Below are 16,468 nucleotides of genomic sequence, written 5' to 3'. Positions count from 1 at the left end.
TCTCTTTGTTGTTGTTGTTGTTGCTGCTGTTATGTGTCATCAAGTCATTTCTGACATATGGCGACCCTAAGGCCACCCTATCATGGGGGTTTCTTAGCAAGTTTCTTCAGAAGGGATTTGTCGTCCTCTCTAGCTCCCTCCATACAGCTGTTTTGCCCACCTTAAATTGCAATCATGCACCTGGAAAATCCAGCTGAGCAAAAGCAACTGGGCGAGGTGGCAGGCAGAACAAAGATTAAGCAAGGCCCCCAGTTTCACAGTCTCCCCACTTGGCAGTAGAGAAACCAGGGTTCTCACGTGACTGTTAGTACTGTTTTAGAACAACATTTACTCTGAAAGGTTGAAGAATTGAAACAATACATTCATGCAATGCTTTTATCATTTGTGATAGTATTTTTATTAGGTATTTAGGTATAACAGCACAAGTAGCATGCTATGGAGGGTACAAAAGTAGATTGTCACTTAAATTTAAAGAAAACCATACCACAGCATTCATAGAAATATAGTTTTCAGTACATTTCAGAAAATAATATACAATTTTAAAAAAACAACAACACCAAAATCCTCTTATTTTAAATACTTTAAGAGGACAAAGAATTATGTATATAACTGATAATTATTTATAAAACTCTCAACCACATATTTAACAATTATCAGAGGAAAAAAATGGGTTCTTCTGCAAAATCACATTATTATTCCAATTTGTGGGCCATTTGTTGTCCTTTTGAAACTTACATAGTAGACCAAGCATAAATCACTTGATGCTTCAAACTCTTAAATCCCATAATCAGAGAGTATTGGGCATGCTGACTGGAGCTAAAGGCAATTGTTGTTCAAAACATCTAGAGGGCACCTAACTCTGTATTAAGAAGAACTGGTATGTTAAGTGTTGTGATGTTATCGGTCCTATTTTTTTAAGGTCATCAGAACAGTTACACATCTCCATGTCTTCTTAATGAACCCAAACAGATACTTTTGTTCCTTCTGTACCTTGGACAACAGATTGATACTTGATGTGTGATAAAATTGCCATACATCTTAATAAAATGGTACAGATGACCATAAGATTGCAATGCGTGTCTATATAGAATGAATATATAAGCTGTACTTTGGAATGACTGTGGGTACTCAATCAATTTTGGCTACCTTCCAGATAGTAATGTTGTTTGGTGTAGATTTAACTGTACTGCTGTCCACACTGTGTATCCATTGTATGAGAAGGAAAATATAATATGTACATTGTGGGAATCAGGTTTTTCCTTGCCCAAACTAAAATTCTAACAAACCTTATGTTATTAATAGAAAGAGAAAGTGAAGAAGTGCTGAGGCAAAAATGTAACTTTTTTTTTGTTTATAACTCCCACAACACTCTCTTCCACTGAGAATTATCATCTGAAAAGGTAACCATTCCAAGCTTTGAACTTTACAACTCCTACCATCCCTATGCTAGCTAAGGCTAGTGGGAAACTAACAACAACTGGAAAGAGACATCTCCTTCAACTCTGGCTTAGGTATATCAGTATGTCAATAAAAAGTAGTCAATATTTTATACAGTTTTGCTAGGATTCTGTAACACTGAAATTAGTAGAGAATGGTGACCAGATCAGACATATAATGAAGCACAGTTTTTTCTGCTCCTGTCTTCCACTTCTGTGTGTCATTACATATGGAGGAAGGGCTTAATTCTGACCCCTTTTAACCTCAAATTTGGAAATATCCATAGACATTATACATCTTTTGAAAATCAGGAGGTTCTTCAGTTTCCCTTTCAAAATTAAGGATCTTTTGTGTTGTGAGTAATGGAGAGTTCTCTCCTGGAATGATGGAGTAGATAGGATATGTGGCATATTGTTTACACCCACCCTTCTTCTCCACTTCTCTGTCTAGCTATTTGCACCTCTTGAATGAAGCATGATAGAGAGAAACTTGGGAACAAACAAAAGTTCATTTTTTACCCATATCCAACATACCATAAACAATGGCAAAAGGAGAGGAAGAGTGGGCAGTGTAAACATTTCCTCTATCATAATAGATTTATAGAGTTGGAAGAGACCTCAAGGGCTATCAAGCGCAACCCCTGCCATGAAGGAATACACAGTCAAAGCACCCCCGACAGATTGCCATCCAGCCTCTGCTTTAAAAAACTCCAACGGAGCAGACTTTTTCACATTGGATCACTCCAGCTCTATAAAGTTCATTACAAATAAGTCATGCTGCTCTCCAGTTTTGAGTCCTTCCAGTCCCTCCAGCTGCAAATAAATATATTTTATTATATGCAAATAAGACTAGACATGCATTTTTTTCTTTACAGTTTCCTAGAGCATATATAGCTATAGCCTTTGCTCTTCCTGCAGTCCTTTCTTTGCCATTTTCCCTGTTGTTGTGCTAAAAAGCAGTTCTTGCCTTTTTTTGAAAGACGAGGTGGGCCATTTCTCCAGTTTGTGTAAGTAATCTGTTTTCCATCATTCCATGCCAATTGACCTGGATTTCTGTGGTCACTCAAGCCTAAAATAAATTAAAATAGATGGCTGATAGATGCATGCATAGATAGATAGATAGATAGATAGATAGATAGATAGATAGATAGATAGATAGAGTTGTTCATCATACAAATGATCAAGCATTCCTTTCTAATTAAACTGCTGTCTCTCTCAGCTGTTGTTATCTGATTATGTGTATGGCAATTCTCTTAAATGAAAACTATTCTATCACTATCTATCTTAGATGAACATACTCTACGTGCAGATAAGTTTTAGTTTTAGGAAGGTCCATTGTGAAAACTAATGCTATACTGTGTTTAGACTAGGGAAATGCTCTCAGAATGGATTTAGTACCTGTAGCAAGGAAATGAAGCAAATGGCTGAAGCCACTGACCTTTGGCCAGTCCCTGAAACCATCTGGTCAAAACCTGTTCCTCACAAGATTCAATATGAACCTGAGCCATAAGCTCATAGGGAATAAGGGAAACTCTCCAGAAAGATGGAACTTGTCGGGAGACAGGCCAAACCAAAAAAAAGCTCCAAGGACAGAGCTGGTGAGCTTGGAAGCTCAGTGCCAGAAACCTGAAGTATCAGGAATCCACCTTGCATGGATGAGTTAAGAGCTTAAGTGCAAAGTGTCTTAAAACAATAGCATTTTGAAATTATTGTCTTAAAGGACACTGAGGAAAATATTTTATCCTTGCTGTCCCAGCTTTGGAGGTAATGGTTTCAGAATGACATTCTGCTTCATACATACCTATCCAAAAAGGCTTCCTTCCACTGAGGTCCCACAGCCATTGCATCTGTGTTGTAGTTGTCACGCTGACTAAACTGCCATGGTACCTAGGCTCAAGAGAATAGTTTTATAGTCAGAAGTAGCATCTGTTCTGTTGATTAAAGTACAATATATATATAGTTACTGCAACATGAATAGTTTATGGGGTAAACAATCCATTAATAAATAACAATAGAGGTTTTGAGAAGGTTTTGTGAACTTGGGTCCCCCTCCAAGAGAAAGGTGGCATATAAATGAAATATAGTAAATAAATAAATAAATGCAAGTCCCAGAATCCTTCAGCCAGGTGGCCGTTGGACATCACTGTTTGCAGTCTGTGATTCATACTCCCCCCAAATGTATAGTATTTCCTATCTCTGCCCCACTTATACAAATAAGAGCCCTCTGTTTACACTATGGTTCCTTTAGCTCCAACAGAGTATTCTTAATTCTATTCCAATATTGTTTCTGTTATTATCTGGGGGAAAAGTCTTGGGAATTTTAATGGAATGTAATTTAAGGTTGGGATGCAAATGATAAGAAAATTTTAAAAACTAAGCTTGAAAAAGAAAGTTCAGCCTTCTAATCACTAAGTATATTCTGAGTTCTAGATACATTGGTTGAGAAAACATGTTAGTTCAGAATGCAATTAACATTAGCCTGTATTGCCAAGGCATCAGGCATTACCTCCCAGATAGACAAAGCTTAACAGGATAAACTGAAGACAGGGGGACAGATCAATACACACTAATGAAGGTATTGTTTCTGAGCACCAGTAGTTCACATTGTGTAGATTCAGTGAAAGTGCAAGACATGTTATAAGGCCAGTGTCTGGCTCCTTATCCCTTAAACTAAGTTGATTCGCATTTTTAGTATTTATAGTAATTTCTATTTAATGGTAATGGATTATAATGGGCCACCTTTTGAGCTGTTAAAAGAACCTCTTGGAATATAGCGGGAAGATTTGGGGTAGGGTGGTCAATAGATAACTTTTCCATGCTCTGATTATAACCCAGCTATAGCTCATATTGGCTTTGTAATTATTGGCTAATTCTGACACATGTTAATTTAGATGGATTTTTGAAAAACCAGTGACAAGTGATCTGTAATTTGCGTTTGTTTTACAAATGAAACAAGTTATTTCTTTGCACATACTACAGGCTGGTCTCCTTTATCCAGAATCCTGAAATCCAAAATATTCCAAAACCAAAACTTGTTTCATAGGTGGCTGAGACAGTTACACCTTTGCTTTATTATGTTCAATGTACACAAACTTTGTTTCATGCACAAAATTATTAAAAATATTGCATAAATTTGCCTTCAGGCTATGTGTATGATGTATACAATGGGCCCTTAGTATGTGCTGAGGTTTGGTTCCAGGACCCCCTGTGGATACCAAAATTTTTGAATACTCAAGTCCAATTATAAATAATGGCTAGGTAAAATGGTATCCTTTATATAGAATTTTGGAATGTATAGATATAGATACATTCAAGTTATGGATCACTGAATCTGTGGACATGGAGGGCTGATTGTACATGAAACATAAATGAATTTTGTATTTAGACTTGGGTCCCATCGCTAAGATACCACATTATCTTAGCAATTTGAATATATCACAGTATATTCAAATCCAGGTATTCCAAAATCCAAAACAATTCTAGTCCCAAGCATTTTAGATAAGGGAGACTCAACCTATGTTAAACTTCAGACTAACTCTGTTTTTATTGGTGTTATCTCTTAAGAAGAAAAAGCAGCTTCACAGTTATTAATACCTAAATGGCTTAGATATCAAATAGCATAGAGCATGATGAGCTACTGTTCTGGAAGCTAACTTCATGTCCTTAGTCCATCGGGCGGGGCGGCACGTGGACTGTCCAAAATGGCAAAGACAAAAACACTGAAAATGGTAGGGGATCCACTTTGCCACACTTTGCCCACTGATAAACTCTTCCCATATTGCTCATTTGCATAACCTTATTTTGTACATTTTTTATTAATACAGTATACTTGTTACAATTTTGCCATGTGTGTGTGTATATACATGTGCCTTCAAATTGCCTGTCAACATATGGTGACTCCATGAATTTCATGTGGTTTCCTTAAGCAAGGAATGCTCAGAGGTGTACTAACAGAAGTACTAACCAGGTCAGACTCTGTGCTTAATTTACAAGATCAGACAGGATCTGGTGTCTTTGGGGTATTTAGCCAGGGCCACTAGGATGTTTTGGGGTGTCAGGAAACAACAGCAGAGTTATTTAATCTAGTTATACAGTATGTTTATTGACAGGGAGTTGAAGAGTTACTCATAGGAACCCCCCCCCCCCCCCCAATTGCTAAAAGAACTTGGCCTGCCCTTCAGTGTTATGCACTTTGTCTTGAAGGTGATGGTGCACCATTTAAAAAAAATTTATTAGTTTCACATGAAATATTCCAAATGTAACGTGTAACAATTATGGTAACAAGAAATGCATGAAACTGGAAAAGATGAACCCCCAAAGGAGTTGTGATCCACAGGTTGAGAACCGCTGGTTTAGATAGAATGAGCATTAAATATATGCATACGTTTGTATGGATGGAATAAATTTCAAACACATAAATTTGAGGTAGGACTTCAAAAGTGCTATTATGAGCTAAGAGTGCAAGTGACAAGATGTCTATAAGACTTCACCTTTTAAAAAGCAGGTCTAATTTTAGCAAAAGTGTAACATTGAAATATATGAAAGAAGAGATGAACAAACAAGGGAGACTATTACATGGAGTTAAATCCCTGGCTTACCTTTCCCAAATTCAGTCCCAATTCAGGGACAGCCGGATGTTACCGCAAGAAAATCACCGCCGAATCGCCGCCCGGGTCCTGTAAGCTGTTTGGCAGCCAATTTTAGAAGCTTCCAACTTCTACAAATGGCTGCCGAAGTGCCTTACAGGACCCAAGCTGCATCCAGGCCAGACCCGGGTGACAATTCAGTGGCAATTTCTTTATGATAACATCTTGCTGCCTCCTGAATTAGGACTGAATTTGGGAAAGGTAAGACAGGGTTTTAACCCCATGTGATAGGGTCCATAAAAACAAATACAAAGCTTCTTACTGTCTCCTGCAGTTTCGGGCAGCTACAGTCCATATGGATTTTGGATCAGTGATCAGAACATAGCAGTTTCCATCATGGTGACTCCATCCATGAGGACAGGTTTTTAAGATAGAACCCTAGAATTAAATAATTCCACTTAATTAATTTGATCAATCCAATTTATTGTTTGATGTAAATTCTAAAATTTTCATCTTTATTGCACTTGCAATACCATCAAGACACCACAAGCAGCAATGATGGGTACAGCCCCAGCATCTCTCAGAAGGATTTGTGTCTTGTTCCAATCTACGTTCTCTTCCCTGGCAATAGCAGCATTTCACTCACTGCATGTTTCTCAGAGAGCTTCAGTTTTCCCTTTCTAATAGTTTTTAAGGGAGAATAGCTCTATGCACAAGGGATTCTAGGAAATGTAGTTTTCTAAGGGTACACAGATTCTTAATACAGATACCAGCAAGTTCAGCTGTATCCTAAAACACAAATATAAACCTTGGTGGTTTGTAGTATGAGGTTTGTAGTCTACATGAAAGGTTATCAAAGAAAACCACAGTTCCCTAGGTCCTCAGCAGTCAAGTAGTTACAATGCTACTGTTGGCAAGAGACCTAGCTGAAGAAGAACAATAATCTGGATGTTTATATTCTGAGCCAGATGAGTATAGGCCTGAGCAACATCATTATCTGAAAATTGTACTTCAATTTCCATACAAATTTCTCAAGGATTAATCTGGCAAATGGTTTCTACAATGATTTTTTAATTTACTGTATACCCTCTTACTGTCCTGATAGGACAGAGACAGTCTGGACTAATCTACCGATGTCTCAATTCTTCAATTGTTTTTAAATGTCCCAGTTTCTCTCTCCTCCTCCACCTTTCCCCCTTTGTACTGTACTTAGCTTCCTTAAGTTTTTGCAAACTGAATTCAAAGTGCAAAAGGGCAGAATCTTGTTTTTTCCAAGAGGCTGAGGCAAAAGCAAACTGCTGCAGCTTCTCCTAGTTTCTGTGTGTGTTATTTCTCATTTATAACTTTTGCCATTTTGGCTACACTCTGAGATTGCTTGGCCACACATGTCCTGGTTTTCATCTGTGGAATGCTGGAGGGTAAGCTAATGTCAATTAATTACTGGAACAAAGAATCCTCAATTTCTGATCCTCAAATAAAGACCAATGGTTTTTGCCATTTTGGCTACACTCTGAAGGATCCACCTTTTGAACTGAAACCTGAAACAAAGGGCCCCTTTTGATTTTCTGAAATATATCTCCATCTTCCTCCCCCCACCCACTTCTCTTAAAACCAAGGTAGACCAAAATGAAACTGCTGGGCCTGGTATGATTCATCTTGGGTTAGATCATATCTCAATTGCATGTAATGTCCTAAAATGTTGTGGTGGCCAGCTAGATATGTAGTCAGCTCTTCCTCTAATTCCTTTGAGCAGTTCTCTCCATACCACTTAGGGGAATGCAGTCTGAAGGGTAGTCCACAAAGGCCAAATAAAGCAGGTTCTAACAGCTTTGAAAGTGGGGTGTTTAGACGATGCATGAGGCGAAAGCGGGTGAAAAGCAAAACAAAGCAACAGTCTGGGGCTAAAAACCAGAGTAGAAAGAAGATGGGATACTCCACTCAAGGTGGAAAATGTACATCATTGCACCAGTACGGTATATAAACAGCCCAGCACCCATATGGGACTGCAGCAAAGCAAAAACGTGATCGTCAATAATGTCATGGATGTAATACAATTAAGACAGTTCAACAGGCGGCATGGAGTGAAGGGGGCATGTATGAGGGGTCTCCATGACTGTGCTTTCCCAGTGTATCATTCAGCACACAGATGCACAGATGCGACAAAAGAAATAACCACCCAGCACGACTTGATGCCACGTATGTGGATGGACTGAGCTGCTTTTTCTTGCCAGTCTGCTCCATCCCTGAGAAGCTCTCATTTTCCAGTGAGAGGAAGTCATGCTTGAAATAATATTTAATATGATTCCATGTCCTGAATCCACTTTTCTCCTTCCAGGCACTTCTTTAGCCTTCAGGTATTGTGAACTCTTTGTGATCAAACCTCTGGAGGAGGAATGAGTCTCCATCATGAGTGTGAGAAAGGATCTGGTCCTTAAGTGGTTTGGGTTGAGACAGTCCATAATGGGTGATCAGTCCATTTTCTACTTTTCTCTTTACTATGCTGAACAAATAAAACTGATAGTAAATCATGCATTACAGGCAGCAAGCAATTCTACCAACGTAGTCAACCAGAATGAGACAGATGGATGACTGAACTGTGACCAAACAGCCATAAAGTCAGTTTATATGTCCCAACATTCTGTCTGCCTGTATAGACCAAACCCATCGGTTGTTAGCAAAGGTGTAGACATTTGCTAAAAGCTGACAGGTTTGGAAACATCGATCTACAAAATTGATTTTATTATACATATGTATGAAGTAATTTTAAAAACAGACACATGCACAAAGAAGAGCAGATTGGCACCTTGTTTGTATTATTCCATATGGCCCAAGAAATACCATCACACTGATACATCTTCCTGGTGTTTTCTTCAAAATGCAAGAGACCTTTCAAATCTGGTGTACATCTATTTGGAAAGGAAAAACTCTGAACCTGGGGGGAAAAGGGATTTTGAGAATGTAGCTCATTTAATTTTAGAGACTCCATCTCTGATATTTATAAACCAATGTTACAAGGTAGTTCTTTCTGTTTGTAGGGCTAATGCAATATGCATGTCTGTGTGTACAGAATGTTGAATACTGTCTTATGAGGTTTCTAATTGGTTTTAAATGTCTTCAAAATATGTCACATTATGTAACCAAATGGGAAACAAAAAATTTTTATACCAGAATGCTGGAATCTGCTTGTGGAACTTGTGTTTTCTTGAGAGAAACCACACTTTTCTTCACTTTTCTTTGATTAATTCCTGACATTGTTGCCATCTCATTCTTGTTACGCAAAGGCTTGTCATCCTCCACTTTTAGCACAGCCATCCCATGGTACTTGATGATAAATAATAATGGCAACAAAAAGATGGATAAAAAGCATAATCCCACATTAGGTAACTCCAAGGTTTTAAACAAACTAAAACACAGACACACACAAACACACAGATACCTTTTAAAATGGACAATATGTGAGACGGCAGGCAAAATGCAAAGCCAGGCTTGAACTAACTAGTCCACATATATTCTCATGTGTTAGTCAACCTCAGGTATAAGTCAAGGGCAGGTTATACATTTTGATATGATCCATGGATAGGTTGAGGATAAAACCTAGGGGCATGTAACAAAGGATGTAAAAGATGAAGCAAAGGAAAATGATGCCAAAGAACTTACAAAATTCTGGAAGGCATAAGTGTTTGTGTTCACCCTAAGGGCTGGATGAATGAGAAGGGAGCTTTGGTAAATGGTAGCTTTGCAATGCGTGTGTGACCAGGTATGGGCAGGGCTAAGAAAATAAGCTCATGTCAAAAAGGATATAAAGGTAAGGGTTAAGATACAGGATTAACTCTTTTCAGCTCTTACTGTATTAACTCTCATCCCCTTCTCTGAGTAGAAACTTATGGATAAATTGATTCAGGTTTCTTTAGCCCATTTTTTGACTAAAATATCTAGACTTATTTGTTGTTGTTACTGTGTGTCTTCTAAGCATTTCCAACTTATGGCAACCCTATCACGGGGTTTTCTTGGCAAGGTTTGTTCAGGGATGCCTTTGTCCTCCTCTGAAGCTGAGAGTGTTTAACTTTCCCAGGGTCACCCAGTGGGTTTACATGGCCGAGCCAGGATTCAAACCCTGGTCTCCCAGTGTCCTAGTCCAATGCTCAAACCACTATGCCACACTGACTCTAGACTTACACATGAGTATATAAAAGTACATTCAATTAATTTTTTCCCTCAATAGTGACATAACTACATTAAAATAGTAGCTTAATAATCAATAACTTTACTCCTTTTATGGTATAATTGTAAATATAGTTATGTTTACAGTTATGAGAGGGTCAATAAATGCAGAAGGAAGAGTACCACATGCTTTAAGTGCCGGCTTTGTGCCTAATGGTGCTTTTTTTAAAAAGAGGGAATCCAAAGTAACAGGTTCAATTACTTTTGAGAAACAGAGAAAGTAAAATATGACTGTTTAAAATTTTTCAACTGCAGTAGTTACCAACTATTACTTGGGTTTTTAAACTTTAACTGTAATAATTATTTTCCAAAAGTCACTTTCTTAGCTCTGGCTTAAATTTGGGTTTCCAGTATTTGTATATAAAAGTGGAAGCTGGAACCCACTGTTAAGCACAAAACAGGTTTGGTAATGGGAATTGCTAGATTCTTTTCCACACTTAGCTTCCCTCTCACTTTTTCCATCTGGATTCACTTCACAGCTGGTAGCCTGGCTGATAGGGAAATCCTGGGTGTAGGGAAAGTGGGCAGGCATGCTTACTGCGCAACTCACCTAATCATGCCTAATCTGAGCCTAAAATTAAGGGAGATGAGATTCCAATTTCTTTTAACAGGAAAAAAAACATACTGTCAAAACAGCTGTTCATATTGCACAGGTAGTAAAAACAAACCACACAAAGGTGAAAGCAACTTGATACTATTCTTACTTGAAGAAATGTATCATTGCCATTTCTGAAGATGGAAGAAGGATGGACCTGGAAGGAAAAATGGAAATATTCACAGTGCATCTGAAAAGGCGAAGCAAAATACAATGTTTTTACTTTATTGATGTGTTTGCAGTATTCTTAACTCTTTACTGATTAGAGTTTATCCAACCATATAATGGAAGCTGATATCCTCAATCAATGTACAGTCGGCCCTTCTTATACACGGATTTTTTTATACACAGATTCAAGCATCCACGATTTGAAAATGTTCAAAAAAAAGTATAAATTTCAAATATCAAACCTTGATTTTCCATTTTTTATAAGGGAACTATTTTGCTCTGCCATTATATTTAATGGGACTTGAGCATCCACAGATTTTGTTATCCACGGGAGATCTTGGAACCAAACCCCAGTGTATAACAAGGGTCCACTGTAACTCTACCCAATTACACCGGCTGTGGTGTGGACAGAACCATACAGCAGGGAAGGGCCAGTCAGTCCCATCACCTACCCAGCAAGGTGACTGTATCATTTAGCAGAGTGACGTGGATGCCTCAGGAGACAGGATACTAGAAGCAATGAACTGTGCTATACTCCCACTAGGAGGTTCCTTGCCACTGCTGCCTCACCTCCTTACTACCCTTCCAACTCCGTTGCCGCCACACTCCTGCCTCTTTCCCTCAGTTGGTCTCCCACTGCAGCAGCTCTTGCTCCTGAACTGGTTGTTCAGTGTTGCTGGCATGTATTCATGCAGAGCCACTAGGGTGAGGCAGAAAGGTAGGCAAGATAAGGAGGTGGCCTGTGTGTGGCTGCAAATGTGGTGGACAGTGATGGGCCTTCTCCTGCAAGCAGCAGAAATGTTTAGACTGCTGTTGTCATCCACTGCAGTAATATAAAATGATCCTGGTGTCTCCTCACAAGAGCCTATGCAATCTAAAGTGTGCCTTAAGCACAAGCTGAAATGCTCTAATGGCTGCTGTTGAGTCAAAGTACTGAGCCCTTACAGTTAAGGCATTAAAAGTGAAATCTATACATGATTACCTAAATGCGTAAGAGCAATAGGCAATAGGCCCTGGGGGAGGGGGCAGTCGGCTCTCCGTATCCATGGATTCTATATCCATGGATTCAAGCATCCACGGCTTGAAAATATTTTTAAAAATATATAAATTCCAAAACGCAAACCTTGATTTTGCCATTGTATATAAGGGTTATCATTTTACTATCCTCTGTATTTAATGGGACTTAAAATATATGGGGGGAGGGGGGCTAGAACCAACAGATACCAAGAGCCCACTGTATCATCCATATACAGGTTTATCAGCTCCACCTACAAACTGTTTTTTAATTATTATTTTTATTGGAGTGCAGGTTCACAGAAGTCCACATTACTTAGTCTTCTACCTCTAATTAGTTTGATTTTTAATTGTCTCTATATTGTACAGTATGTTGAGTTTGACCACAACTGCATGAGGAGTGGGGGACAAAAGAACTATCTTCATCTCAGGCAACAAAACATTTTGGGGTGACCTTACTTTTATTGTGGGAATAAATGGTATGTTTCTGTCCCTAGATCCATTCATAAGGACTTTTAATTGTGTTAAGCTAAAGACAAAGAAATGACAATGACACAACAAGGTCATTGTCACTGTTAATAAGGAGCATGTCCGAGTCACTGAAATCTCAGATCAAATAGCTTTTCTCTCTTTTTTTTTAACATTTCAAAAATGTCAACACAATAAGAAGACAAAAGAAACATCTATATGTTAAGCAGTTAAGTCGAGGAACCTCCACTATTGTCACCATCTAAAGAGCTGTCTGCTCAAGGGCAATGCACCTTTATTAAAACATTGTTCATACAAAGGCAAGTAAATTGCAACTTTGGAACAATTCCCTTCTTTCCACTGTTCAAAGGGTGATCCTTACTCTTTTGCCATTTCCAATGGCCCTGAGCCTGCTCCTTGCAAGACTGACTGAGTCGAACTGCGGTAGCTCATCCCTTCTCTGTCCTACTGTCTCTTTAGATGGGGGCAGCGGGATTCCTTCCAAGTGAGCAGTGGCATGCCTGGAAGATGAAGAGGAGCCTGGAAGCAATGTTCCTTTCATCCATAAGTCGCGACTGTTTTGGCTGGAGGAATGGAATGAACTGCACTGACCTGAAAAGCAAACAAGATGGCAGATGGTCAGTCCTTTTTTCTATAAAATCAGAGAGATGGTCACATTGATGTGGGTGATGAAACAGCTTGTCATTAGAAGCAAGATGGTTTTTCATCTGATGTTCATTTGTTCTTTTAAAAAAAACCCAACTAGTTCTCATTTCTGTACTTGATTTCCCAGCTGAAAAGCAGTTCTTGGACTTTGCCTGAAGAGTGAGCTAGAGAAAGTTTTAAACCTCCCACCCAATACTTCCAAAGCGTGTTTCTGTTTTCATTAACATATTTATAGTTATCAATGCAGTGTACAATAACAAAAGCATAATTTAAAACCTTCCAATGAGTTAAAAAGAGCTAATTATGCCTTGTTACCCGGCAGTGTGACTATTGTGTTTAGAATGTTGGACTAAATCTAGATCAAGACCAACATGTTGATATAAATTACCTTAAAGAATTATCTTTATTTCTTCTTTAGTTAAAACATACCTTTTCCTCTCAGTATGATTCAATGTAATTTATGGTGTTTTCTCAAGAATTACATGGGTAATAATGTTTTCATTTGCAAAGTTGTTTCCCACACTCAGTTGTTCTGTCCCTTGTTTTCTATGTAATCAGTGTCATTGTATGAAATTTCCTGGGAGCAATATGGGGAATAGCATTTTAACTGCAATGCTATTTTTCTCCCCTTTGCTTTCTTCCCAACATCATCTTGAGAGTTGTGGTAGTTGTTGAAAACAAAGCGAAGGTGCTGGTATCAGGAGGAAGAACAATAGGGAGGGAGGAACAAGAAGAGGAAACCTATGGCATTGCTGATGGAGCACTTCACGGTATAAACCAGAAAAGAAGGCAAAAGAAAGGGGGGGGCATGGATGGGATGGACTGAACACTGAAAGTTTTGCTCAACTTGAAAGAAAGAAAAACATAATTATGTAGGCAATTTCATTTTCTAATATTTTTTTGTTTAGATACACTACACTGTCACTCTTCCTTGATTTGAGACTAATGGGTTAAAAATACATGGAAGGGTTTGAGAGTTATAGACGAGACGAGGGAAGAAGTAGAGGAAGACACATGTAGGAAGGAAAGAGGAAGGCAAGAGTGTTGAAGGCATAGAGAGAAGAAGGGGAAACGATTAGTGGAGGCAATGGAAGAACTGAGAGAATGTGAGATGGAAAGAGAGCAGCTGAAGAGAAAATTAAGGGAGGGATTGTATGTAATATATTTAATTCTCAACATTTTCCTATCTCTAATTTACTATTAGAAAAAATCTGTTCCTAGATTTTGTTGATGAAGTGGAGTCTGGGTCTTAGCAAAGAGGAAGATGAGGAGGAGGAAAGAAGTTAGATATAAATTATAGACAAACAGTTTTGTTTCCTGCATCTTTTCTTTGTGTCTGTATTTAATGTTAATCTCATTCATTCCCTTTCAGTGCATGAAAAATCCAGCTTTCAAAAAATTCATATAGCTGTTTCCTTCTTCCTCAAGTTAAATGCACAGACAAGTTTGAGGGGAGAGAGGTAATAATAGATGGGATATTACACTTTCATTGTGACAAGGTGTTTTAAAACAGCATAAATGTACACAGCAGTGTAAAATTAATGTTAAGCGATATAAACTTAATCTTTTCAAGATGAATGTAACTACGGCCCAGTACAGACTGCCAGAAAGTGGCGGTCTGGAGCTGATTTTAGGGCTTGGAATTGCGGAGCAACCGCATGCCCCCGAGCCCTGCTGCATGGCGGTGCCGCCTCCATCATAGTGCGGCCCCATCCACATGGGGGCTGCCATAATGACGCAAGAGTGGCACAGCATCTAAACATCGTGGCACCTCGCATGCATCATTGCTGCACATGAGTGTGCCAGTGGTGCATTCATGGTGTTGCCACGCAGACTAAAAAGAACCCGCTTTTAGTGTGTTCTTTTTAGTCCTGATGGAGGCCATGGTGTTTGGTTGGTGCAGCTTCCGTTAGGACTAAAAACGGACGGCTCCAGCCCGCGCTTTCGGGGCGGTCTGTCAAGCCCCTAAGTAAATGGTTTAAGTTTTTGTTTGTTTTAAGCGTTCTGGTGACTAAACATAAAAAAAACCGTCACACTAACTTTTCTGTCTCTGGGAAATGGAGAACAGGACCCAAATCTCTATTCAGTTGTGTAGTTCACTGGGTGACCAAGGGCCAGTACTTATTTCTTGGTCTGATCTACCTCACAGGGTTAAAGTGAGGGTAAAAATGGGGAATAGGAAGAAAAGAGGAATAAAAACTGAATAAATTGAATAAATAATTAGCAACTGTTTGAATGGAACTTACCACCACCCCCACCACCCCAAGAAGTGAGCAATGATGTTGCATTTGCATATGAAATTTGACAGGAGAATCTATAGTGTGCCATTGAAAACAATCTCCCCATAAAATGGATAACAATCTTTAGGCCAACAGGCAAGGGTATGAAAACAGACCCATCCCAAAAGAGTTTCAATGACAAAATAGCAAGATGCTTCAGAGTTCTGAACTTCAATTAATGCCTCTGATTCATCTAGAATTACAGATACAGAGCAATAAGAATCTACATGTCCATCCCCATTGCAAGATAAATACTAAACTGTTGCCCCTCCTTTTTCACGGGGGAGCTGTTTCGGACCCCCTAGCAAAAACTGAGTTTTACTTATATTCAAGCCCCATTGGCACAGGAGCACAGGTGCGTGCCACATTCATTCCCTCTCTGTTTGTCCTTCGCACATAAGCGAGGGATGCGAGTCTGAAGACTGTGAGAATGGAGGGAGGACTGTAGTTCATAAATGAATGACAGCTAACATTTTCTCTTTCAATGTATATCACAACATACATATGAACTTGCATAAAATCTTTGGGGGAGACATTTCTCTCAATCCCACCACATTCACAGACATCTTTGGTAGGAATGCAAGAAAGGACCTTCTCTGTGGGTAATTCTGGACTCTAGAACTCACGCTTAGGAAGGCTAGGCTAGCTTCTGTCTTGCTGTCCTTTCCCTGTCAAGAGAAGACTTTCTATCCCAACAAGCATTTAGAATCTGATTTTTAAAAATATGTGTTTTCTGTTTTAGTGCCATACTGTTTTTAATCTATGCTTTTATAATAATGTTTTATACAGTTTTAATTCTATAGACAGTTCTATTCTAAGGCGAAGCTATCATATGGTTTTATCAGCAAGTTTCTTCAGAGGGGGTTTGCCATTGCCATCTCTGAGGCTGAGAGTGTGTGACTTGCCCAAGGTCACCAAGTGGGTTCTTAAACTCAAGCCAAGAATTGAACCCTGATCTCCTGAGTCATACTTCAGTGTTCAAACCACTACACCACACTGGCTCTCACTTTTTGTATGTTTAGCTATATGTAGTTT

At 38.9% G+C, this 16,468-nt stretch overlaps 1 protein-coding gene across 2 annotated transcripts in view; it reads right to left on the bottom strand.

The window, feature by feature from the left end:
* Window positions 1–379: 379 nt before the first annotated feature.
* FREM1 (FRAS1 related extracellular matrix 1) overlaps window positions 380–16,468 on the bottom strand; it is a 99,488-nt gene continuing 83,399 nt past the window's right edge. For both annotated transcript variants that reach the window (XM_042454582.1, XM_042454583.1), the window contains exons 31-37: window positions 12,871–13,100; window positions 10,948–10,995; window positions 9,188–9,343; window positions 8,826–8,954; window positions 6,345–6,460; window positions 3,238–3,323; window positions 380–2,505 (exon numbers count right to left, since the gene is read on the bottom strand). In XM_042454582.1, the coding sequence (XP_042310516.1) occupies window positions 2,306–2,505; window positions 3,238–3,323; window positions 6,345–6,460; window positions 8,826–8,954; window positions 9,188–9,343; window positions 10,948–10,995; window positions 12,871–13,100 (965 nt within the window). In that variant the 3' untranslated portion in view covers window positions 380–2,305. The remainder of the gene's footprint in view (window positions 2,506–3,237; window positions 3,324–6,344; window positions 6,461–8,825; window positions 8,955–9,187; window positions 9,344–10,947; window positions 10,996–12,870; window positions 13,101–16,468) is intronic.

This window comes from Sceloporus undulatus, chromosome 2 (genome assembly GCF_019175285.1).
Source record: "Sceloporus undulatus isolate JIND9_A2432 ecotype Alabama chromosome 2, SceUnd_v1.1, whole genome shotgun sequence".
Lineage (NCBI taxonomy): Eukaryota > Metazoa > Chordata > Lepidosauria > Squamata > Phrynosomatidae > Sceloporus > Sceloporus undulatus.
Note: the sequence above shows the minus strand (reverse complement) of the source record. Positions and strands in the feature narration are given on the sequence as shown.